This window comes from Anas acuta, chromosome 19 (genome assembly GCF_963932015.1).
Source record: "Anas acuta chromosome 19, bAnaAcu1.1, whole genome shotgun sequence".
In the NCBI taxonomy this organism is placed as follows: domain Eukaryota; kingdom Metazoa; phylum Chordata; class Aves; order Anseriformes; family Anatidae; genus Anas; species Anas acuta.
Window position 1 is genome coordinate 1,149,943 of NC_088997.1, and position 26,951 is coordinate 1,176,893.

The 26,951-nt window shown below is 46.9% G+C and overlaps 1 protein-coding gene across 2 annotated transcripts in view; it reads right to left on the reverse strand.

The window, feature by feature from the left end:
* KSR1 (kinase suppressor of ras 1) overlaps window positions 1-19,608 on the reverse strand; it is a 63,790-nt gene extending 44,182 nt beyond the window's left edge. For both annotated transcript variants that reach the window (XM_068656443.1, XM_068656442.1), the window contains exon 1: window positions 19,232-19,608. In XM_068656443.1, coding sequence (XP_068512544.1) covers window positions 19,232-19,534 — 303 coding nt within the window. In that variant the 5' untranslated portion in view covers window positions 19,535-19,608. The remainder of the gene's footprint in view (window positions 1-19,231) is intronic.
* Between the last annotated feature and the right edge of the window lie 7,343 nt (window positions 19,609-26,951).

Genomic DNA, 26,951 nt, shown 5'->3' on the forward strand with positions numbered 1-26,951 from the left:
AAGCACTGCCACCCCAAAATAGGAAGCTATAGCATTACTCATGATGCTGAGGACTCGCCTGCCTTTCTTCCTGATTACTCAGCAGCTGTTCTTAAATCAGTTCTTAAGGCAGTTACTCAGCTCTTAAATGCACCTGCCAAAACCTGATTTCTCACTACATGCATCTACCAACTGAGCTCAGGAAGGCATTACTGCTACTCCCTTGCTTCAGTGAGAAAGTGCAAGACATTTTAAGCAAGACTCGAAACTGTGTGATGGCATCAGATACTGCACCGCTGCTGTGGATGTGGTTAAAGTACTATCCCTTATTTCCCCTATCGCAAGCTCAAATCTGTAAGGGTAGGATTCCCAAGAACTGTTAGTGAGTTGCTTTTGAGGTCTGCCGAGGAAATAGAAGGCAAATCTATCCTCATGTCAGAAAAGACTATTTCTAAAAAAGCCGCCGTTCTTAAAACTTTATTTGCCATACGTGTTATAGATCACCAGTGCCAAGGCTCCAGGTTCTGTTCTGATGAAAAAGCAAAGGTTGCTCTGAGCAGCTGCTACCAGCACTGCTTCCACAGAGGCTTCTCAGCAAAAAGCAGTGGGCTCTCTGAATGCATCTGAATGCCCTTGGAGGACAACAGCATAAGAAAGGGAGAAAATAAAGAGGAGCCATAAGAAAGGGAGAAAAAAAAAATAAGGATCCCATAAAAGCTTTTTTTTCCTTTATGTACAGATGTTTGTACTGCCAACAGTTTTATGTCTAAGAATAACTTAGTGCTGTACTGCTGGACAGACTTCAGCTCCTGGGAGTGGGCTCTCTATTGCTGTGGACATCTTTCATCCACCATGAGCATTTTATGCTAGCATGTAATAACACATCAGCAGCACTTCTCTCCAAAGCATCTAAAAAACTTCAGGCTCTGCAGTATAACCAGTTTTTAAATATGCAACCCATTCAGAAAAAGAAACGTTAAGAGAAAGTATTCTTTATTTACAAAATTCACTTTATGAAATATTCCCTATGATCCCATATTATCAGTTGTTTTTATGAGATGTTTATGATCAGAAAACGTTTACACTATGCAATGAATCAAAACATAAAAGCATGCTGCTGATAGGCACTGGCCTTCCATAGCTTCCCAAAGAACAGGCACCTCAAATGCATAAGCATTAAAAAGGGGGTTGGGGCTTGCGTTGTGTTTTTTGTTGTTGTTTTTTGGGGGTTGCATTTTGCAGTGAAAATGGAGGAGAAAGATGGCTGAGAAAACCATATGCTTTTTTTTTTTAAAAAAAAAAAAAGCCAACTATAGGAAATTGCTTAACTGGGATGTGGCAACTTGCCATATTCTCTGAAAGTATTTTTTAAAACAGCAAAACAACCTAATTTTAACAAGCTGCTATGAAACTGCAGCTTGAGATTGTCAAAAAACAAAATACACTAAAAGCCCTCTGTTCAAAATGTTTTTGACCTATAAATTTACGGGAGGAAAAAAGAAAACTGCTGGTATGCTGTGCCATGCAGTAGGAATCAGAGATTTTCAGTTTGCTCATCAGCTTTACAGTGTGCTTCCTGAGCGCTCTGCACAATGCACTGAGGCACAAAGCAGGAAATATAGGAATGAAAAATCTTCTCTGGAAACATAACTGAGATTCGGCTGCCAAGTAGAAAGCTGATCACCCACAGCTCAGCTCTAGCAAAAGCTCCTAAAAGAAATCAAAAATAAAAGTGGTCTGTATGAGTTTTCTTTTTCTTTCCTCCAGGTCTGGGTATACCATTATTAAGTGGGACTCATACTAAGCTTATTTCCCCGCTCAGCTTTCTTTCCTTCCCAGAAAAAAAGCACGTAAACTCACAGAGCTTATCCTTCCAATTCCCCCTTTTTCTGCAATCCCATGTGTCCGCAGGTTAGCCGTTCTGCTGTCTCAAACCAGGAACATTACAGTTGCTAGTGAACTTCTGTGTCGCTGACTTACAAGTCAGGAGACGATGCGAAGGGACACAAAGCTCCTAGCCCAGGAGCCCTGATGGGAGGCACGCCTTCAATAATGAATGGCTACTTGAAGATGCTTGGGTTTAATGTGAGATGTGGGGAAAAGCTATGAAACAGAAGAACGGTGTTGCAGAAAGGCTTTACTTGCTTTTCTCCTGATTCTTTCTTAAACTTGCTGAGGTGAGCTACACACAAGCTCTATCACTTAACTGTGCTCTAAGATTGCTGTTCAGTTGCTGGGTTTCTGTGACTGTTTTGAATGAAGTTTTGTACTGGACTGGTTCTCCTTCCTTCCTACTCCCCCTGCTACTCTGCAAGGGGACAGGCAGAAAGAGTGAGGCAACAGGAAGAGTAGGAGTCGGCTCTACAGAGGCCAAGCAGGATGTGACCTCTGTTCCCTAAATAGGGCAGAAATGCTTGGAACATGATATCCAAGCTGGTGTCTCCCTAAAGCAAGGAAAGACTGTATCAAGGACCAAAAGTGAAGCTGTTTATAATGGGTTAGAAACCATGCATTTAATGACATCAGTAGTGCTTGGAAGGTGGAACTGCAAAGAACTTAATGACTGTTCCGGTGGACTCTTGCTAACAAAAACCTGAACATTGGAGTACCTGATGAAGCCTCAACTCTGCTAACCTTTGGTCCTGCTCCAACCTGAGAGCATTCAGCTCCTGCAGCCTTGGTGCCCTGCATTCATAGGGACAAGGTTTCTGGAAACCCATGTGAGCTGCTCATCCAGCTGAGAGGCAGCCCTTTCCCCTCCAGCTGTGCTGCCCTGTTAGACTTGGCCTTTGAATTTAACAACCTCTTAGGACCATGGTTTTCATGAGCTGCCTGACCCCCAGCTTTCCAGGAGCAGCATCCAGATTACCACCTGGAACAAAGCAATGAGAATGAATTACCATAAGGTAGTCTCATCTCCAGCTACAAATACAAAGCTATGCAAAGTGTCTTTTCAGTCTCAGATCTAAAATCGCTGCATTAGCATGCAAAAGAGGCTTTATTGTTTAAGTAACCCAGCTCCCCTACTACTTCAGGGCTGGCTACGGTTACAATCAGCTTACTACGTTGGGGCTGCACAGACAGGGAAGATGGTACCCCAATGCTAGAAGTTCACGCTTTGCAGGTAGTGATTCACCTAGTTCAACCTCTTAATCTGCAGCCTAGGAGACCGCACCAACTTCTGAACACGCCTGCCTTCAAAGACAGGGCCTTGTCTGTGAAGGGTTTCTAGTCCTAGCTAAACAAACAAACAAAGCATTGCAATTACGGTGACTAGCTGGGTTAGTGGCAGCTAGGATGACTGAACCCCAGAGCAGCTACACCCACATACCTGAACAGGGTTGTGACAGCAGGCATAATTACTCAGGCCATTAAAGGCAGAAATAGACACATCTGCTAGGGCCACTGAAGCCTGACCCCCAGCTTGGAGAGGTAATTCTGCATGTTTCATGTGCGTATGCCCCAATGCAGGAGTTTTAACACATACTGAGGCAAAGGTAAGACCTGTGCTCAGTACACATCTCCAGAGACTAAAAAGGAAAACTTACACTGCTGCTTTAGAGATTAGTGCTCCTTCTATCTCCCTTCTACTAGAAGGGGCCCTCCTTAGTTCCCCATGGATGACTGCTGGACCAGCTTCTTGCAATTCCTTGACTTTATCTCGCTTTTCCTGTTTAGCTGAAGCACTTCTGTACGAAGCTAAGTAAAACTGACCTGGAGTTTGTTTATGCTTTCAAAGGGTATATGTTTTGTGCTGGAAATCAGTACCTCTAACCAGACTGACTCTGTACTACAATAATAACTGGAAATGAACTCTGGACCATCATCTCCTAGACACTCTGGGTTAGATCACGTTGCATAAATAATAGTCAGCTCTGGGGGTGGGGAAAGGACAGACCGCAGCACTTCCAGTGACATGGAGCAGCCTGCCTTCTGCTGCAAAGGCAAATACTCTCAGCAGCTGCACAAAGCTTCGGAGCAGTGATAGTGTACGTGGAACCGACAGCCACAGCAATGGGAGGAAAGGGGAAAAAGCTTTGGGGTTACAGAGAGGCCGAAGGGAAGGAGCAGGCTATAAAGCAAGATACTATACAGTTTCACTTGAGTTTGAACATTGAGACCAGCAGATAGCCTGTCGGGAGCGTGCTTCAGATACCAGCCGCAGATAAGCAACACTAAGGCTCCATTTGTCCCGTAACCATACCATCTGTGATATCTGTGCCATTTCCATGGGAGAATTACAGTGCGATAACAAAGTGCAGTGAAGTCACTTCTTGTCCTGTTTCCACCTTTGTCCCATCTCCCAAATACCAGGAGCATCAGGACCACAAGCACTTTCTCTGAAATGTGTCTGCCCTACTTCCTTGTCAAAAGAGGTTAGAAAAACAGGCTAGTAGAAATGGTCTCACAAATAGGTGGACTGCTTTCAGCTCCTTTTCAAGTGAGACTACAACGTGTTCAGCTTTCATTTAGGAATGTTAGTAAGGCTCCCTTCTTGAATTTGACCATTCTGGAGAATGAGGAAGGAAAAAAAGGCACAGGTTCAGAGTAGGCAGTCCTGCCTTTTACTGCAGGGGGAAATCGCAGAGTACCCAACTCCTCACCTCAATAGCCCTTTCTGAAGAGCCTTCAAACACACAGGCACATCCTACCTATCTTCACAAAAAGACAACAGCTTAGTCTTTTCATTCACAAAAGGATCATGATAAATGATGACCTCCAAGGAGATACTGGATTTGTTCCTCTAACGCTCTTATGGAGAAGTAAAATTAGGGTAAAGACATGGTTCTGCTGTCAGATATGGCCTTCCATAGTGTATCGGATATCCTTTCTTCATATATGCAGTTGAGATTTGTGCTTCAAAATTAAGCTATATTACTGTCCTCAAAGCTTTGGGATCTGACCCAGAACAAACTGAGCCATATTTTCTCTATCTCAGCAAGGAATCAAGTGAGGTAAGACACCATCAAGAATCTGCAAAACTACTCCTAATTCCAACACTGAAAGGAATTTAACAGAGGCCAGAAAGATAAAACCATCTTTAAAAGTACTTAGCCATTTTCCAGTAACAAATGGAGCTTGAATTGCATCTACAGACTGCAGACTAAGTGCTAAAAAAACACCCAAGCTTAGACTCACTGCAAATACTGAATGAGTGAGTCGCCTACCTGGAATAAAGATAGTATTATTCCTATAACCACTGCTACAAAACTATCACATAACTTCTAATGCACATATATTAAAAAAACAAAACAAAAAAAAAAAAACACACAGTACTTAAATATCTGCGCTGCGAAAAAATACTGAACTGGGCCACAACCCAAGAAGCCTTTGCTATCTTTCCTTGAAAGCCTCTAATAAATAGCGTCTTCAGCTTGGGGAACAACTGGTTGTGGATTTAGAGTAATGCCATGTTCTTGGCAAATATAATACTGAGAGCACTCCCTGTCTGGAACAGGATGGGAAATGTATGAATATTCATATAAATATACTAACAACATTTTTCTTATCATTAAATCAAATCCTACTGAAGTGGAAAGGAATCTGTGCAGACTCTGAAACGGTCCCTGGTCACAACAGAGAGGTGACACGGTAGTGTGCTGTTATAGGAACCTGGAACTTGGTACAGGTTGATCTCCATATATTACTGGCTGCCCAATGAGCTAGGAAATTTGATAGGGTGAGTCTGATCAATGCATGTTACACTATCATTCACATGGGTAATAAAGAACAGCATTCATTTTTGAACTCTACGTTAACAAGCCCACCTGATCACCCACCTCTTATCAGTTCATACAAGGTTCGGATTGGACATTGTTTCTGCAAGTTAGTAGTTACCTTTAACAACTCCTGGTACTGCCTTCCTTCAATAAGGCAGAGAAAGAATCCTTTCACATTCTAAAAATACCCACTTTCTCAGTTTGTTATCCTTTGCTGTTTGAGTGTTTTTTTTCGTTACCTTGCCCCTTCAAGAAGCACTTACTTTGCATCAGACCAAGTGAAGACAGTACGAACAGCAATTCTGTTGAAATAGCTGGATCTTTGAGTGAGGGTCAAGGCCACGCTGTTTAGGGTATTCAGCCTTGAAAGGCACTTAAAGAACTGAGCAGGCATAGACTAAAGCTAAATTCAGCTCTTACTCTCATTTTAAACTGTTTCAACTCCAATGTCTTCAGCACATCTACATTCAGTAACTACTACTGTAAATGAAAAATAGGCTCACGTAACTTGGCATTCATTGAATGCCAACTGGATAACCCCAAGGAGCACAAGCGAGGTCCTAAGTTAAAGCCAGCTGTACTCTTTGCTAAAGATATGTCACTTACGTGATAGCTTTAGCAGACCAAGTGTTCCATCAAGTGATATGGCTGTAAATAATTTACCAGCAACCCCATAATACTTGATTAAAACCTACTGAAAGAAGATCTAATTAAATTGTCTCAGAAAGAACAGATAATTGTATGACAGCTGTCTAAAGGGCAGATGGCGAGTGGAAGCTCATCAGAACATGAAGAAATATTTTAGAAAAGGGTGCCTTTATCTGTACTGAGTTGCGATAACCTCCACCTGTGTGATGCTGGCTGTCCTGGCGATCATTCCTGCTTTCTGCCTCTGGGCATCTGAACTGACAGCGAGAGTACTGGCTGTCCTCATGACTGGCATTTGGGCACCTGTGCAGTAAGTGCCTAACTCTTAGGCAGCTGGGTTAAAGAGTGCCTACTGCATCTTTTAGTGATGAGCAGCAGACAGCAGGTAAGTTACGAACCACATGAGCTACAGAACTGGCTTTTTTTTTTTTTTTTTTTTTTTAATAAAGGCTGCATAGAGGAGTATTAATGAGTACAGTACTTCATAGAATGGCTTGAATTGCAGGGACCTTACAGATCATCCCGTTCCATCCCCCTACTCTGGGCAGGGATGCCACCCACCACACCAGGTTGTCCAGGGCCTCGTCCAGCCTGGCCTTGAACACCTCCAGGGATGGGGCATCCACAGCTTCTCTGTGCCAACCTGAGCAGAAGCCGCTGCAACAGAATATTCAGTACTTTTTTAAAAGCTAGCAATCCAGACGCCCAGAAGAATAACTCTTACCCACATTAAAAGATGCAATACCCAAAATAAATCATTCCTTTGTTCAGACCAGCCCTCAGCTGCAAATATATATTTATAGCCCAATTTGTCAGCACCTGGAAACAGGTTTGAGGATGTATTGCTGACTGCCCTCTCCACATCCCAGCAGGGAAGGAAAAAAAAACAACAACAAAAAAACAACCCACCAAAGCACACCACAAAAGGAAACGAAAAATACTAAAATCAAAATTTGACAAGTCCCCAAACACACCATTTCTAGACAGATTTAGAAGACAGCCTTTCAAGCAGACAACAGCCATTATGGAAAAAGATTTTTCCAGCCTCGCTCACCTGGGATCTTGCTACTGCACATACAATGCAACTGCGAGCGGCGGGGGCAGAGACCCCCAGATCGCCAGACAGCAAGCAGGAAAGGCTTCCTGCTCTGGGGTCAGACTCTGGGCCTAAGCAAATAGATTCACGTGAAATAGGACCTATCTATGAAAAGAATTTGAACACCCTAGAAATCAACTCCAACAATTTGTGCATACCAACCCTGAGGTTTTTCCATGCTGAGTGGAAGCGCGTGCTGTGTCTGGCACAGTGGGTGGAGGAGGGCTGCTAGCATTAAGTGCCGTTTTTCTCATTTTACAAATAATCTTTGTGTACCCCAGCAATTTCCCAAGAGACTTGGAAAGCTCATGAGCACCAAACCAGCACTCCCTCCTGAGCTGGGACACTGGTCTCTGGATAAACCTGCCTCTTTTCTGCCCATGTCTTGACTGGCCTCAGTTTTAAGCTGAGGAAGGTCTCCCCATCATTTGGTAACCTCGCAAGAACAAAGACAACAGTAACCCTTCCAACAATTGCAGAAAGAGGGTTCAGCTTGGTCTCTGAGCTCGTCTATCCCAGCTGGGATAAGAGAACCTACTGCCCAGAGACAGGCTCTCACCGGAGTTAACCATGCTGCTGGTGCAGCTACAGGAGACCAAAGTACAGCTTTGATCAGACACCATCCCGATACAAACACCGCGTTATCCATGTGGATCTCACGCAAGCTGCCCTCTATTTGCAGTTAGTTACACAGATGTCGGGTACATAAAGTTTTTTGTTATGAGGGAAAATGGTTAAACCCTCTCACAGATTGAAAACAAACACTGCACACTCACCCCTCTCCTTGGTGGTTCCCACAACTGCCACCACGCAGGCTGACTTGTCAGGCACCTTTCCCAGAAAGGAGAATTGCCAGCCCAAATGCTCGTGATTTAAGGACAAGAAGGTCACACACTTCAGAAAGGCTTATCCCCAGAAAACTTGGCAACTACCTGCACAGCAGCATGGGAGCCATGGTGCTCTGTACTGTGAGGAGAAGGTGCTCTGGGCTACTTAAGAAGAGGTGGTACCAGGACTTCATTAAGGAAAAACCCTTAACAGCATTTTTCCCAAAGAAATGAGTCATTCTCACTGGTAAATTTCAAAATCCCTCACCCATTAGGGTGGCTCTCCAATTTTCCCCATGTCCTCTGCCCCAGAATTTGAAGCCAGATAAATCTTAGAGCCACAGCAACTTTCATTAAGCGGCTGGAGGTCAGGCTCAGCATTTAGAACTCCAAAGAATTCTAGCAATGCAGAGACTTGCAGTGCTTGCTGATACTGTTCCCACAGCTCAAACGCTTTGTCATGAAAGACCGTGCTGCTAACCCGCCCTGCAAAGCGGGCTGACTGCAGACTATTCCCTGCAGCACACAGGGGCCATGCCTGGCCTCACACCATGCTCCTCACACCAGGAAGAGGGGATCACAAAAACGGCCAGGCCAGCCTACCTACGTACAGGACCCACGATGAGCGAAGGGGAGAGACAGGGATCAGGTCTCCGTGTTCTGCCTCGTGTTTTCCCCCTCCCTCTGTCCCCTGCTTTCACAGCTGCAGGCATGGCCAAGGCAGGAGCGTGCAGGAGAGCCAGGTCAGGCTCTCTCTGCAGGAGGTGTCTGCACCACCGAGGCCAGAGGACAAAGCCCTGCGAGAAGGCAGAATGCAAAGCAGCTGGAAAGACACCGCAAGGTGGAGACAGCCAAGGGGAAGCTGTTGGAGGGACCAAACCATTCCTGAGGAACCAGGATTGCCGTCAGAAAGGCACCTCGGCCACCAGCACTGGTCACTGCTCCTCCTCAGCCTTCCTCACCTCGTCCCAAACCATTCTCAGTGGCTACACGGCATCACAGAGTCAACTGCCACAGCACCTACCCGTGTGACTTCTGCTTGCTGCTTTCAGAAAGGCATCGTCAGTTGTCAGCTCTGCCTTCTCCTCCCAGTGCTGCCATGAAACAGCAGAGGCTCGAAGCCAGATGTTAAGGCTCTCTCGAGTCACCCTTCTTGGTGTAAGTGTTCACAGTAACACCCGCTGCACCACGCTGCACTGCTGCTGAAGTCCGTGTCTCACCCAGATGAATGGAGAGATGCTACTACAGTTTGAATCTTACATCGTCAGGACTCCGTTAACTTCAAAGCTCCTAGCTTCAGAGCACAAACTAGTTATTCTTGGCAACAGCGGCAATTTGAGTAACACAGAAGAAGAAAAAAAGGAAAGAACACATCAGTGGAGCTGCAGCACGCCTTGGCAGCAGGATGTTGTTGTAGATTGTTTCCATAAGAATCAAAACCTAAATATTAATGTCACACCAGCAGAAGTATTATTCTGCCACACCTCCAATCGCAGACTGGCAGCCGGTAACAGATCAGGGACGGTCAGTTAGGTGCATTGAGCATCACTGTAAAAAAGCCCTCCCAAGGAGCTGCATTTTATTTCCTCCAAACACGGCCTCAGCAGAGACCCAGCCAGCATTTCGGGGCAGCAGCAGAAGATGGGTGCTTCCAGCAGCTCTCCTTTCCCCCTCCAAACCCTTCTTTCAGACACAGCTCGTGTCACTAGCCATGACTGCAGGTGGCCCAGGGTGCACTGACCGAAGGGCCCCGCTGTACCCACACAGACTGTCACCAACACAGCAGTGGTTAAAGCAGGCCCGCGGCACACAGCCAGTGGTTTTATGAATATTATGTTTGACCCACAAAGCAAGACCAAACCAGTCTGAACACACAATATCCTGGCTTAAGACAACTGGGGCTGACAGGCTCTTTGACACCCACTCTGAGATTTCTCCCACCTTAGCTGCGTAAGCAAATGCTGCAAGTCTTTGGCTTACTTCAGTGCTATCATCCCCTTCCTCTTCCAAAGGGCTTACACACACCCCTGTGTTTCTCAGGAAAAACAGAAAAAGAAACCTTCATTTTTTCAAAGGGAGCCAGTTGAAAGCCTATGCAAATCTCCCCAAAGGGTCAGTTCCCGGACACCAATACCTGTTTTAGTTGTTTCCTTAAAACAAGGGAGAACAGGCAAAGATACAGCTTCCAGAATTAACTAAAACAAGGCAAAAAATGCTGTCTGATCTACACGTGCACTAAGAGCATCTAATATTGTTAGCTGGCACTGATCTGAGGCACTCAGAACTATCTCTATTGAAATTGTGGGAGCGTTAAAGTTGGAAATTTTATTATGTGGAAAGTTTCAGTTTTGGTCAGAAAGACAAAAGGCCCGTAAACTGAAATGTTTTGCTTGGCAGATGAAGAACAGCTTTTAAAAGGGAGACGTCTGAAAGTCAGGAGCCTTCTGTGGAAAGTTCAGTCTAAAACAGTTTCTCTCTTCCCTGAAGCTTTAAGCAACAAAAAAAACTTACCACTTCTGCTTCTTTCAGTGCAGCTATAGCCATACGCAGGATTTAACCCTCGAGCTTACTAAAAAGGTAAAAAGATGAAAACATTGCTCTGGACAATGAAAACTGTTGCTAGAAAATTCTCTGTGCTTTAAAGATGGATAGGGGAACACCGAGAAGACCTTGAGCGCTCCCGGGCAGCACAAGGGACACTGATGCACATCTTCCAGTGACTACTTTCATTTGCACCACCTAATATCTTAAAGAGGTTACACCTGGTTGAGGTTTTCAATCTGGAAAAAAGTATTAATTTCTTCTTTCCAGTTTATTCAGCATCAGCAAGAACTAAAAATAAAACCTCATGCTAGAACCTGCAAGCCTCAACAATAGCCCCCCCCCCAGCAGCAGCCAGAAGCTCGAGACTTCCTTTCTAAATTTAGATTGCTTTAGACAGAAGTGAAAGTTCTTTGACAAATGAACAACCCCACATTTCAGAAGCAAATAATCAGGGAAGGACCGGGCAGGAAAGTGCTTGCCCACTCTTTTAAAGCTCCCTGCACAAGGCTTCTGGAAGGTGCAGGTCTGGCCGCCCAGGACAGTGCCGACGGCCGTCACCCAGCTCCACGCAGCCCAGGGGAGGGCCTGGGCCCTGTGTCCGAGCAGGATTCCTCAGCACCGTGCCAATCAGTGCTCTGTGCATCTCACAGCTTCTGTTATTAGAGCTATTCCCCTTGGGATAGCCAATAAGCATCAGATCAGAGGCACTCCACAGCCCGAGCCAAGCGGGGCTCCTTACTCCACCGACCACATGCCCCCGAGATGCACGCAATGAGAATTAATTTCCTCTGCACACAGAAAGTGATGGGGGCCTGGCCTCCCTTCCTGTGTTCACTTCAGAACACATTCCCAAGAGAAAAGACAACTAGATCTTAACTTTAAAGCCAAATCTAAAACTACCAAGAGCAAGATGGAGGCACTGTGTCCGATCCCAGATCCCAGACACGGGTAGGGAACTGCTGAGCGCGGAGCTGCTCCACTGCAGCGGCTCGCAGACTGACACCAAGTATCAGGGGTGCTACAGAGGGCTTTGTAACCCCATTTACAATGCCATTTTAAGGGTAACTGCTGCTTCACTGCCTTCTGACCAGTCACTGCCTTAACCTAGGGCAAGCTAACTCTGCCTACAGACACAGGGGAACACAGGGCACAGCCTGCGGTGAGTCTCGGCGGACACAGAACCAGCCCTCTAAAACACAGAGCACCAAGACAGATCCTCCCTACCCCAACACAAAACTGGGTCATGCTGGTCAGTGGCTTATTTCACACTGTGATGGGCCAGGGCACCCTTCTTTGTCCCGCAGGGAAGGGGATGGAAGATGACACACACACACACAGCACATTTCGAGGCAATGAGCAGCATTGGCCACTTTTATTCTGAGTTTTTGCAACTGGACGGAGAATGCCCTCGGCCTGCAACAGAGCTCAGCCTCCAGCCCTCAGCACTGCCCCTCCAACAACTTCCTGAAGTGTAACCCAAAGAAACCCATGAAACCTTTTGCTTTCTCCTTTTAGGAAAATCACTAAGAAAATAGGAAGCTGCTTCTTTTTTTCCCCTCACTGTTTAAAAATGTATTTGAATCAGTCATCTAACCACATGTTCTGCAGGCACCCTCTGCTGCAGCTCCCTCCCCAAAAGCAGTAGCGAGTTGAACTACAAAATTCTTAGCCCGTATTTAGGTGGGAAGGTTTCTATTGAAGAGCTGTCTGCTTTTACCTGCCATTGTGGCTTTATTTTGTAGGAAACAAATGATTTTAGGTATTGCTGAACAATATCCCAAGTAACACCTGAAAAGACTCAAACAGAGCCCACGCCAGTAAATATCCTATCTTTGAGTCCCGTTTTACTCAGTCTATTCCTTACAAACACTGAAACCTTTCTGGTGTCATGTGCTTTTCCCACTATGCTGAACATCCTTCTGCCAGGCTAAACTTGTACTCTTCTGCAGCCAGCTGCAAGCTATTTCCATCTAGTATCTCATTTTTCCTTTTTTTTTAAAAAAAAAAAACAACAAAAACCACTCACTTCTTGGAAGCAACAACTCTAGGCAGCTCCTCCTCTGCTGCGTACTTGCATAACCACACTGGTTTCTACAGCAATTTAGAGCATCATGGTACAGGCTTCTGTTATTTAAACAGCCTCGAGTCCAACAAGATTTGCATCTTCCACCTACCTACAGCCCCTACAGCTCAGGCTCCAACTCCGTGTGCTTCACAAAAGACACCTTTTAGCAGACTGGACTCTGAGCACCTGTGTACCTGCTGGCTCTCAGCGGGCCTTCCACTCGCAGGCATTTTGGAATTTCTCTAGTTTAACTTGGGGCTGACCCTGTCTGAGATTCTGGGGGCACAGACCATGACCCCCTGCCGCCCTCCCTCAGGTTGTGCCCACAGAGAACAGCTGCAGTCAGGGCCAAGCCAGACTGCCAAGTTTTCTTAACCACGCTGCGCTAGTCCTTGGCTGCGTTCAGACTCCCACCGAGAAGCAAGAGTGCCCGCAACACTCCAATGCACAACTGCTCACAAGCTGTACCTTGGAAGGGTTCCTTTCTCGTGGCACAGGTGTGTTTCCAGGCTCAAAGACCCCCCATTCCTCACACTTGTTAGCCCCTGTGCTGCTGTCGCAGTCGGATGTGTGGGACTACTCCACGGGAGGGAGAAACGAGCAGGGAGGGAAGTCTCTAAGAGATGTCTGAGTCAGTATCCCTGGGTGGTGCCACCTATACATCATCTTTCATGCCTTTCACCACAGCAGTAATCGAGCCAATACATTCTCCAATCCCCCAAACAGTGGGAAATAGCCAAACATGATTTCATTATAATTTATCTTTTGGAAAGAGAAAGTTCTGCTATTGGCTGAGAACAAGGATGGGAAATCATAGCCATAAAGGAATGGCGAGGGTTTTATCCCTCAAGCATCCAAAAGATTACACGATCTATGCTGGAAATGTTATTTTAAGCATAGCTATTCCCTAAATAATTTCGTGTGTCACATGAATTCTTTTGTTAAGCGTTGCTATTTATGAACAGCACCAGGTGATAAATTTATGTACCACCACACCAACTCATATCGGTAAATCTGTCACCTGTATGCAGCTGTAACACTCCTTGGGGTTTTCCTTGCGTAAAACAGTTACTAGCTGGCATTTGAACTTAGTAGCAGACCCGGCTCTGCTCAGGTGCTACCTATCCAAGCCTCGTCACATCCACAGGTTTAGCGAGATACAGCTGGAGTTCAAGTTGGGCCACCTGACTGATTAAATCAATTCTGAACCTGCAATACACATCAGAATTCATATGTGGAGACTGAGGCTTGTCTAGCACACCAGACTGTGGGTTCCTGTTAGTGTGTGTAGGCACGCACGTACAGAGGTCTCAGCGCCAGGCTCTGCTGAACTTTCCTGGAGTTCAGTTGCTGTAAGGATCTCCAAGCTGACTCTGCACAAAAACGAGCAGGAATAATTCTTTGTGTGGCCACTGGATTACGTTAAAGCAATCTCAGAGAGACAAAGGCACTGTAAGGACTTACTCTGATACTTTCTTGCTTCCCAATTAGCGCTTCATAGAATCCAGCCATGGAGCAAAGTACATATAAACCTTGAAAAGTGAAGAACAGCCTTTTCCATATCTTCTTCTTTATGGTGATCTACTCATCACCGCTTAACCTGGAAACTCCAGGTAAATTAAAACATTGCTGCTGACTTTGTGTCAACATTTATATAAAATCAATGGTAGGAGATAAGCTAAATTCCATGATGATGTGCAAATCCTGATCATATACAGAGACACTGTTGCAAGAGAAGACAAATGATACAGACCTTGTAACATGTAGCTTTCCCTCCATCCAAGTCAAACAGATTCTCTGCTGAAACCTCTCTTAGACAAGTGCACCAGTTTAGGAAAAAAAAAAAGAAAGAAAAGTCCTACAGAAAAGAATAGTCACCTTTGAGGGAAAAAAAAAAAATGTCTTGCATATATACAAATAGTAAGATGAAGTAAGAGAAGAAGGTCTCTTACGTAAGACGTGCTGGAAAAGGAAGTCTTTTCAGCTGAGCAAGGCTCATGAACATGTGGCTACAGGTTGCAGCTTGGCCTGAAAAATTCACTACTCCCACCACTTAAAATTTACAAACACAGTCTTCCTTTCCTTATGCATACCACATGTCCAACTTCCAGTCTGCAAGTTTGGATGATTACAATTCCTCTTCCTCTCTTCTTGTTCCTTCACCCATTTTCAAAGCATTTCTTTCTTCTCAGAGATTGGTAAGAGATAAGCCTTTCCTAGTCAAATTGCGTGCATCAAGATTATGCAAAAGCAAGTTCAAACATATCTAATCCACAGGTATCATTCAGCCAACTTGAAAGACTGATTTGCGAAGCTGTAGACTCATTTGTGACACAGCACAGCTGGGATCAGGCTTTCTTCTCTGGCATTACTTTTCTGGTGGTGCTGAACAGAAGATGTTCCTGAGGGAGAGGTCAAAGCGATCTCTGCACACTGGTCTAAGAGCGTCTCCATCACAGACACAGTCCAGCCAAAGAGCAATGACAGTTTTCCTCAAAGAGCAGACAGATCTTCACAACACACGCCACCTCTCCACCCCGACCAGTTTGGAGGCAGCTTCTCTGCCAGAAACACTGGAGCTAGTTCTTACCATGTAAGAGCCACAGTAGAAAAAAATACATCTGCAATCTAAACATTTGAGGTCTCAGTTCAGCCAGGTCCTGCTTCATCTTCGCTGCAATCAGGCTAAAGAAAAATAAATAAATAAAGGCGTCCTCAGCCTGGTAATTCCCACAGTTTACTGAACCACCTATGCTGTTTCCACACAAGAGATTGAGAAACCATAGGAACTCTCCTTGCCGTCAGCATGTAGGACCGTATCCTCCTCCGCACTTCCAACAGAGTGGCTCGAGTTGCAGTGGTAGAGGTTTCATGTGCCTCGCTACGGATTGTCAAGTCTGGTCCTGTTATCAGCTTCGTAGCCAGAGATCCACAAAGATCTAATTTTCACAAAGAAATACAGCTAGAAATGATATGTTTCTAACTTTGCAATACCCATTTAAGAGTGTTGCAAGGGATTAGCATTGAGACAGAGTTAAAAACTGTGCAAGTATTTTCTTTCCAAAGACACTTGGGGGTAACATTGGGTGCTTACCATATGGTAGGACAATTTTTGCTCTCTTAGGTATGGTTTAGAATTACCATTATTTTCCATTTCAGTTTTGCAGTCTAGTTGAGAAGTGAGTAACCTGCGAGGACAGAACTGAAAGAAAGCCATATACCAAAGCGTTGGGTAAAAAGAAAAACACGCACTTATTCAGCTAAATATACAAAAATTAAAAAAAAATACAAGACCTTGTGGTATCAGAGAACCTACTCGGCTAATAACTAAACTAACACAATCTACTTTGCACTACAGGGAAACTCCCTGCCCTTCTAAGAAACAGCCTTCACACATGTGAAACGGGCAGCTCATGTAACACATTACACTGACGCGTTATTTGCCAGTAATTCCCACAGCCCTTTCTTCCCTCCTCTCCCTCCTGTACACAAAGCTCTCCCTGCAATCTTTAGGCCATGAGTGCTTTTTTTTTCCTGTCAGGGTCCCACTTTGGCATCCTTATCTACCGTGTGCTTCGGTTTGAGACCTCATGCACAAGAGGAATGAGGAAGGACCTGAAGCACTGCAGTAAGCTGGGAGGGACAGAAGCACGCACAGCCTAACCCTCAGTTGGGCTGATGTTCTCCACTGAGGCACGCGCACATTATGAATCACGCGGCACACAAGACGGCTGTCCGAGCTGCGAACAGACTCAGAGGAAAGCAGTGCAAAAAGGACCAAGAGAGTAGATCTTGGGAAAAAAGTACTTTTACGTTCATTTTCACTGGTGTTTTAGGCTAGTAAGTCCATTCACATTACAGCTGCTTTCAGAAAGTTAGCCCGGGAGGCCGAGGCAGCAGTGGCCACGCTCTCTGGCCGCAGGACGCAGGGCATGGGACAGCCGCGTCCACCTGCCTCCCTCCTACACGCCTGTGGCTGACAGGTTCCAAGGACTGTGTTCAGGGAGGTATCCTGTTAGGTTCACGCTTCTGACACCAAAACTAGGCACTGCAACACTTGTCAAGATATGAGCTATACACAGATTGCATTACAGGACACTTCCCTGCTTTTTCGTTCCTTATCAATGCAAGTTCTTTGTTTTTAATCAAAACTGACTTTTGACTTCATACATTGGACTGTCATCAAAAGACACACATACAGCCTGGCGTTTGGCCTCAGGAGTTACTTCTTCAACTTCAGAATCAAGTCCCCTCCCTTCCCAAATGACTACTTCCCGCTTCCAGTTTGCTCCCCGTACCTATCTTGCGTTCCATCACAGCCCTGTGGCTTTCTGTACAGTTTACCAGTTACACTAACGCAGCTAAGTTTTCATAATTCTTTTCCCACAAACAAGTTCCTGTATAAGAACAGAACCAAAGCACAGATGAGGCCCAGCAGCCGTACCACCAGCAGCCGCTAATCGCGGCCCACGAAGCCATTCAGCCCGCCAAGGCCAGCGAGGGAAGCCAGCAGGCGCTGGAGATCTCGAGGTGCTTCACTTCACCACGGGAGTGCCAGGCGAGGAGCTGCCCTCAGTGCACGCAGTCACTGCAGGCTGCAGCCAGGTTATCGGCCACACCGGCTCCAGGCACCATCACGGCACCTGGCTGCGCTGCCTCGATCTGGTAGGCAAATGCGTACGGCCACACATGCGTGCATTTCTGACACATTAACCACGCCATGGTAATCACAGGGGCAGTGCCCCAGGCGGGCCGCCTGTCACTTGAGGCAGCCCACCACCCCGGTGTCACCACCGAAATTACAACTCGGAGAAGTAAACACAGACCCTCATCTCCTCGGCCTGGGCCCTGCATCTGCAGACAAAGCCACCTGGGCTGAGCGCCGTGCCTGACAGGCCGTGCCCGGCAGCAGGGACCGTGGCGCAGGCAACGGCACAGAGCAAAGGGCAGAGCCCGTACCCCTTCCTGGAGCTTCACGGGCTGGCAGACATCCAGTTCGTGGTTCAGTTCCCTGAGAAATCATACACTGGACAGTGCATCAGAGGTGTTTTTTTTTTTTTTCTGATGAGGGACAACTTTTATGATCACTACTGAATGTGGCACCCGTTTATTTAAGCAGATAAATGTTCAATAGGAACACACACACACATTGGCAGCTATCAGCAGATGCTGTTTTTGTTGCTTTAAGAACAACCTGAAGATGACAGCAGGCCTTTAACCTTTTTAAATAAAGGTTTCCTTTTAGAATGGGCCCACCAGCAAAATGCTAATGATCATTTTCCAAACCGATGGTGATTTACATTGTGTAAGCATTGAAAAGACAGTCAGTAGGGTTGCCAAAAGCCTATATAAATATTGTTTTAGGAAGAATGGCCTTTTGAAGGCTATTTAGAGGTGGCAGGAGGAAAAAGAGCACTCCAAATTTAAAAAAATAAAAAATAAAGCAGAGGAAGAAGAGAAGGAAGAATGATAAATTTTGAAGAGGCTGTGCCAAAAGCTACCACCTATTGTTTTGCAATTTTTTTGCAAACCTTCATTTCTTAAGCGATAGGTTTTACAGCATGTGTGTCTGTTAGAGCTACACGTTTGTAATGATTTTCCTGCCTCGAGCCTGATGCGAGCTCGATGGCCCCAGTGCCAGGTTATGGGACCGCGGGGCCTGCACGTGAGGCTCCTGCTCAAGGACAGGGCTGGGGGGGATCTGCCCGCCTTGCCCAGCGCAGCATCACCTGAGCACGAGGTGCACGAAGGGGGTTACGGAGAACCTAAAGCTCACACGAACCAAACAAAACCAAACCCAAACCCCCTTTCTAAACGCTCGTGCAGACCCGTGTGCGGATCCGCCTCCTCCGGGAGCAGCAGCGAGGCACGGCTGCGGCACGAGCAGCCCCAGAGCAACCCCCCCCCGGCAACCGGCACCGAGCCGGGGCCGAGCGGCCGGCCCGGAGGGGAGCCCCGGGAGCTCCCCCAGCGACCTGCCCGCACCTCGGCACGCCCGGGGCGCCCCCGCTGCACCCCGCGCCGAGGCCGAGCGCCGCCGGAGGGCCGCGGGGCCGCGCAGCGCGTGCACGGCAGCGAAACGCGGCCCCCCCTCCAGTCCCCCCTCACACCCCCCGCAGGCCCGGCGCTCCCCGCACCTGTCCCCGGCCGCCGGCCCCCGCCTCCGCCCTCCCGGCACCGGCCGCCCGCGGGATGCCCCCGGCCGGGGGGGGGGGGGGCCGGCAGCGCCCGCCGGGCCCCGCGGCCGCCCCCCCCCGTCCGGCGGGGTAGGGGCAAGGAGCGCCCCGGGGCTCGGGGAGGGGGCAGGCCCCGGGCCCCGGCTGCGGGCACCCCCCCCACCCCGTGCCCGTACCTCCAGGGTGCGGATCTCCTGCTGGGTGAGGTCGTTGGAGGCGGCGCACTTGGTGCGGAGCCCGCGCAGGTTGGACAGCGAGATGTCGATGAGGTCCTGGAGCAGCCCGCACTGCTGCAGCGTGCTCCGCACGGCCGGCAAGCCCCGCGCCGCCGGGCACGGACCCGGACCCGGACCCGGACCCGCCCGGGGCCCCGCGCCGCCGCCGCCGCCTCCACTGCCGCCGCCGGCCGCCGCCTCGCCGCCGCTGCGCTCCTTCCTCTCCAGCATGCCGGCGGCTCGCAGGGCAGCCGCTCTATCCATTCCTCGGCATCGGGAGGCCGGCGACGAGAGGCGGCGGCGGCGGCGGGGGGAGCGGCGGCGGGCGGGCAGAGGGGAAGGCGGGCGGCGGGGAGGGAGGGCGGGAAGGCGGTGGCTCCCTCCGCCCCGCCCAGCCCCGCCCCGCCTCGCCTCGCCTCAGCGCGGCTGTCCCCGGGCTGTCGCCGCGCAGTGACAGGCACCGGGCCCGGCTCCTCAGCCCTCAGCCCCCGCACAGCCCCCGCACGGTGCCCTCAGCCCCCCGCCGTGCCGGCCTCGCGCTGAGGGAGCCCTGAGGCAGCCCTGAGGCAGCCCTGGCGCAGGCCCGTCCGAGCGGGGACAGCGGCGCGGGGCGGCCCCTTCACCTCAGCACCTGAGAGGCCCTGCCGCGGGCCCAGGCTCCGGCCGCTCCTGCAGCTGCGGGTGGCAGGCGCTGGGAGGAGGTTGGCGGAGGTTAAAAACGGCCCCGGAGCCGTGTGCTCGGCACCGTCCCGCGGGGCTCCAGGTGGGTCAGGGCCTGTCACGGCGTGAGGAGAGGAGCGGGGAGCTCGCTGACAGGGCTGTGCCCTTACACCACGGTGTAAAATGCGGTGTAAAACGTTACACCACGGTGTAAAATAAATACCAGCCATGTACTGGCCATAACCAAGTCGCCTAGTAAGGCCGTAGCGCACTCTCCTGAGGTAGCCTTTCCCAGATGTTCTATAAATTGGTCAGATATGTGTTTTATTTGACATAAACGTCTACCTAGTAAAGAGTAAGTGCAGGTCTAGCACATGAAGTGGGCATTATTATAAACATCTTGTAGTGAATATAAACACTTGAGTGCAGTAGTTGTATGGGTTCACTCATATCGTGAATAGGAGGGAAATTTATTACGGCCCTGTGGAACCGCCGCGGACAAAGCTCTCAGCACAGGACCAAGAGGAAGCCGAGGGAGCTGCGAGTCCTGGCTGCCCAGGGACCTGCACAGGGCCGATGTCCGGCAGGAGGTAGGAGATGTCCCTGCAGGAATAATGCCTCCCTGCTCCTAGCAGGGTGAGGGCTGTTCGTCTCCTATGAGGGACCCAGAAGGACAACTTAGTTGCATCCCGCTGGCAGAAGATTGCCTCTTTAATTTATTAGAGATTGACACCAGATTTTAAAAGCTAAAATGATATCTGAGCCACGTGTGGCAAAACAGAAAAGACTTTTATGCAAAAAAGGGGGGAATACACTCTGAATATAGGGCATGAGGCAGTGGAGCAGGGCAAATCTGTTGACACAGCTGTTTTTCTCATGGTTGGATGGGTATTGGTGTATGTGTTAGCTCGGCTGCATTTGCATCAAGTAGTGTGGCATAAACTGTTCAGTAATTTTCTTAAGCAGGTGGGTCAGGCAGAGTATTTGATTTCATTGCCATTATTCACATGCTCATGTAAATTTTATATATACTAAGGGCTTTGCTGGATTAGGGTTTAATTAGTTTGCCATGTGATACATCCTGCGGTTTTGGGAAAGTTGCTTACTTTGTTTATTACCTCCATCATCCCTTTTCATCATCCCTTATGAAAAAGTCTGTATCTGCTCCCCTCCTCTTAGGAACACTGGAAATTTAGCACTGGAAATTATAGTTTGTAGAAGTCCGACAGACTGAAATCCTCAAGTACAGGTGCCTGTGCATCTAAGCAGTGTTATTAACAAGGGTATTATTCTCACGGACATTCTTTGTATACCTGCCTGAGAACATCCATTTGCCAATAGACAATAAGCAAGGTTTATTGCATAAGAAAGCAAACCAGGAAAAATGTGGGCTGTGCATCACAAGATATTTGGCATTCTCTGCAAGAGTTTATGCGCTGCGTTGGGAGTGCCGGCCTCATTAACTGCTGCCATAAGTGGGCAGCATTCCAGTCCCCGCGTACAAGACTGCCCTCCAGGGCTGTATGGAAAAATGTGCTGACTAAACACTGCACTCGCCCTGCGTCCGTGTCCCTGCTCAGCATCGCTTGCTGGCTCGCCTGTTCATGAGGCTGGTGCATGCACGGGGGAAATGGAGAATGTCTGAGCGCTCCTCTGCAGAAGCAGGTTACACACAGATGAGCTGTTCTCTCCTAGCTAGCTGCTCTGACTCCAGGAGCAAGGCAGAAAGAGCAGGCAGGGAGATGCACACCTACACCAGGAGCCATTGTCAGGCCGAGGCGAACCCCAGAGCTGCGGTGGCACAGGACTGCAACCTCGGGTGTGCCGCAGAGCTGCAGCCTGCATCACACCAGGTGGGCGCTGAGCAGATGTGATGCTGAGGTGCCAGGAGCAGGACATTTGGGAACACAGGGGTGGGAAGGGAGTGCAATTTTGGGGATTTCATGGATGAGGCCAGCAGGAATTCACAAGAGGCGTATCCCTTATTCCAGCCCCGCAAAATCAAGTCTGACAGAGCAGTTCTTATGGGACACAGATTCCATTCCTCACACACCCACACAAACATACATTTTGAGGCCTTTAATTCCTTAAACACACTGTTTTCAAGAGCTCTAAGAGTTCTCTCAGAGAGAACTGTTAAAAGCTTGTTTCAGCCACTGACCTAAGATCTAAAATGATTTGTCTTCCTTCCTGTTCCCCATCTCTTGACTGCACAGACTAAGTTCTGTGGGACAAAGATTTTCCCTTACTACCTACCACAGTAAAGTCGTAATCTTGCTAATCACCTCTAGCGAATGCTGCCCCGTAGACCTTAGCAAGGGTCTTCACCTCAGTAACATAAGCTCACTGGAAAAAAGCAGAGAGTTTTTTTTCAAAGGCAGAAAAGCACTGATGCATTTCACATGCTGCTTTTATCAAAGGCTTCCATTACCTTTTTAGCTAGCTTGTCCCAGTTTCATTCAGCTATCACAACACTGAATTTAGATGATGAGACTGAATTACTCAATTTGATGTGTTTAACACAGGTAATAGAAACCTGTTTTAAGAAAATGCAGTGTTGGGATTTGAAGAGCTGAAATGTTAGGTGTTTCAAATAAAAGAGGCCTTTATTATCAATGATTTTCCCCTCAAAGGCTTCCTCCTACACAGTGTGAGTATTCCTTTCTCTCTTCTGCACAGCACAATAATACACGGTGGTTCTGGCATGCTTGTCTGCTGTGAAGTTAAGAAACTTTGGTCCTATTTTTAGACAGGCTGCTGGGTTTTCTCTTTAGGATTTACAGAGAAAATGATGATGGTGAAGTAGTGTTCATGGGACAAATCCTCACCAATTTCCTCGGTTTAAGCATCTCCACTGCCTGCAACCAAACTAAATCAATTCATGCCAGTTCAAGATTTGGCCCTACACCTCTAATAAAATGCTTAGCATAGGTCCACTTCTCCCATAGCCTTTTTCCTGGTGCTTGTTTGGTAGGTTCAGTGCACTAATTACAGTAAAGGCCAAGTTAGAGCATGCAAAGCACCCACTTTGGTCAAAAGTAAGGGATGGAACAGTCAACCCACAGGTTCGACAGTAATATTTACCAATGAGCCCATGGATGGATACAGGTATCTGAACTGTACACTGAGAGTAACAGAGGAAGGGATGTGAAAAGTAAACATTACCGTTATTCTTAAAACTTAGTTGCACTGGTAGGAGAAAACTTGTGCTTGGGCAATATGATAAAAAGAAATTCTTGCTCCACAAAAGGAAGGCATGGGAATCTAGCTGTGTAGCTGCAATCAATGTTTTTTTTTTTTTTTTTTTTTTTTTTTTTTTTTTTTTTTTACACAGGTCAGCAGAAGGGAACTCTGAAATAGGATTGGAAGGAAATCGTTGGGATGATGTGTCATATCTTAAAAGACCTCACCTCCTGGAGTCACGTGAGTAAGCCAGAGTTGTAGCTGTAATAGCAAACAAAAAGTGTCAAGCTTTAAGGACTAAGAAAGCTTGAAAATACAAATTTGAATAGTCTGGAATACAATTAGAAAAACTTAACATTTATTTTTAGAAAAATCTCATAGTTCTTGCAGACCTAGCTGTGTTGCAATAATACTGCCTTTTCTCTGCTATTTATTACCAGACTCTTCTGTTTAGACTATAAGCTGTTTGGGGCAGGAAGTGTCTTACTGTCTGCTTGCACAGCAACGCTTGAATCTCGGCTATAAGCCTCTAAGCTCTGCTGTAATGTAAATACTAAATAATGAGAGTCACAGAGGATTTAGCCCCCACCCCACTTGGAGGCCTGCCAGTCTGCAGGGTTTGTTATAGCAGCAGATATGCCAGCAGTGAAAAGTGACAAATTTTGTTGGCGAGAGATATTCATAGGTCTAACAAGGATAAGTAACACCCGCCTCTAAAAACAGAGGGTTGTGTCTCTCCACGGATAAACACACCCAAGATTGACTCATGCTGGCATAATCCCCTTGTGCAATTTGTATATTGGCATTAGATGTTTGTGTGAGGCAAAAAGACAAATATTTGGTTAACAAAACAACACAGGGATAATCAAAAATGATTAGGCAGTTTTACCTCTCAAAACACTGCAGCAGGTGATATGCTGTGCTTCACATCAGGCAGGCATACCCACCCCTCTGTAAGCAGAGCTTCCCCATGTTTGTATTATCTGCATCAAAAGAAGCAGCTTATTTTTTTTATTTTACAAGAATAAAAATAAAAAATAAAGAAATAAAGCGCAATAACCCACAGTATGTCAAGGGAGGGGGTATATACTGTGGTGGAAAAAGCAGGCTCATGTTCCACAAGGGAGCTTTGTCAAGTGTATTGCATAAGGAGATTACGGCTCTGAGTCTCGGCCACAGCTGAAGGTTTTAGTTGTTTTCGCCACTGCCTCTGTCATTAGCACATTTTCCTGAGCTGCATCACAACAGCCCCTCTTACACCTTTGTGTAAAAGTCCCAAAGCCCGTGATATTTTTCAGAGCTGTTACCCCACATGACTATTAGCTTCATTTCCCCAAGGTCTCTCTTCGTGTTCTAAACAAAGGGAAAAGAGTTTGACAGATAATCATCTATTCACGTTGTACCCTGCACTCGTGTTTGTTTGATGTGAGGAGCCTACAGAAGGGACATGAGTTGAGCTGGTCTGCTGTGTACACCCCGAGTAAGGCTGATCCTGTACTTCAGTGTTTTGGCAGCGTAGTTATGTTGATAATCCAAATGGAAAAAAACAAACAAACAAACAAACAAAAAACAACTTCACACCCCTGTATGCCATATTTCTGCCAGCAAAACTCTGTCTCCATGCCAGTTTTAATGCCAAAAGGAAAAAAAAATAATAAAAAAATATTTTCCTGCTGCAGCCCGTTCTTTGTGGAAAGACATCTTACCACTAATTCTTACACTGTTCTGTGGGAGGCCTCACTTCCAGTTCTGCAACTCTGCTTCCACGTCTGCATGTGCAATGCCTCAGAAGTGGGGTGGCCACATACATTTCTCAAATCATTCATTAAGTCTCTCATCACATAGCTAGCAAGAAGGCTGTACTGGGATCAGCAGGGCCTGCTGGCTAATCCACATCCCATTCCATGGGTGGAGAAGGACCACAGAGACCAACGTTTGACGTCTGCATTCTTCCCAAGATTCATCTGCACATCTGAAGTAGCCGTGCCCCTCCAGTGTGTGTGGTGTGACTTTGGAGAAATTACTGCCATCTTCCACTTGTGAAGTAGCTGTGAAGTCTCTTTGCCCTAAGCATTCCGGCACATGTGTCTTTTAGGTCAGGTAGACACCTCTGGGGAGAGCTTGGATAGATCAACACCTCTGCTTTAGGAGAGTTGCTAGAGCCCTGTGGTAGGTAGACATGGAAGGAGCTGGCTTTCTGAATTTTCTAAAAGTTCAGCCAGGGAAGCATGACTCTTGCACAAGTGGTATGTATTCACAAATATTCATTCTAGTCTCTTTTGGATCCTCTCAATATTCTGGTAAATATCTATGATTACAGTGTATTTTCCTTACTTTAAGCTATAGTGCTGTGTGTGTAGCTGAAGGCATGGCATAACTTACCTACCTCATCAGTTACTTCAGCCAGGGTAAAACAGATTAGATCGACTCACATTAGTAGAGGATGAGCCCAAATGCTTCCAGTAGGCGTTGCCTATTGACTCCTTTCTTCTGGAAGGCAGAGTTCTGCAAGCACCGCCTGTGTCTCCTAGGGCTCCTCCTGGCCTCACAGTATGCTCCTGCTCCCTGAGGCAGGCTCTTGGAGACTAGGTCCATGAAAAACCTGTGGATAGTCTAAAGAAAGCTTATAACATTATTGTGAATATTTAAAAACTCAAACCTGTCCCCTGGAAATTAAAAATGGTTCAGCTATAAGTCATTACAGTGATGATAGTAGAAAGGACATTATATTCACCTAGCAATTATTCTAGCCCTTGGTGAGCTGAGAATTAATCTGCAGAAGGAAAAACAAACGCAGATGTTTGTTCTTTCTGATTCAAAGCCCTTTGAAATCAGTGTCTTCCCAGTCAGTGTGTTTTGGATGAGGTCCTCATTCTGCCTTCCTTTCCACTGTCCCTACAGTACCATGAAAATTCAGGCTGTTTCTCTTTACTTCCTTCCTCTCCATAAAATGTCTAATAATCAGCCATCTGGTGTCCAAGATGCCTTGAGTATTAGGGCATTTCCTTTATCCAGGGGAGGCTTGTGAGAGGAAAGATAAACGTGTTCACGACCCATCCCTGCAGTGGGCTGATTAGGGTCTGGCATTTTTTCTTTTTTTTGCATGGATTACTGTAGAGCTAAGAGGCACATATTTACAGGGAGAATCGTAGTTTCTGGTGTAGCAGATTTTATGATGTTACTTGAATGTTCTTAATTAGAATTCTATGTAATGGTATAGCAGCTGTAATATATGTTAGAAACCAAGTGGGATTTTGAAGGGAAAAGGCAGTGTGAGATCCATAGAAAACGTATGTCAAACTACTGCGTTCTGGTTCTTTCTCACTTTAATTTTGGCTCATACTGGCACCCTATTTTTCAGAACTAATAAGAAAACTTAACCCCTTCCTTTCATTCTGTATGGCAGACTAGTACTGAGAGACTCAAAGTTGTGATGTAAACAGTGTGCAGGGCTCTGTTCAAGTCCGGGATGGTCACTGAGGAATAAGGGTTCTATGCACCGTGCTGTACAAAACTGGGTCAGGGCTCAAGGTAGCCAATGGACTGAGATGCAAGTGTAAGAGGAAAATACTGAAGGGCACATAGAAACCATGAAAGAGCATCCACTGGACCACTGCATTGAAAAAAAAAAAAAAAAAAAAAGCCTAGAGGGAGAGGATAAGTCAGACTAAAATGAAAATAAAAGCAGTATGAAGAAACTTTCTTCTTAACTAGAATTAAAAGAATTTATCAGTTTACTCTATGATGATTTGTAGGCCAAATGCTTGATGTGAGGCAGGTTTATATCTTGATTTGTGAGCCATTGGGAGTTGCAAATTATTTGTTGTCTTGATTGTGG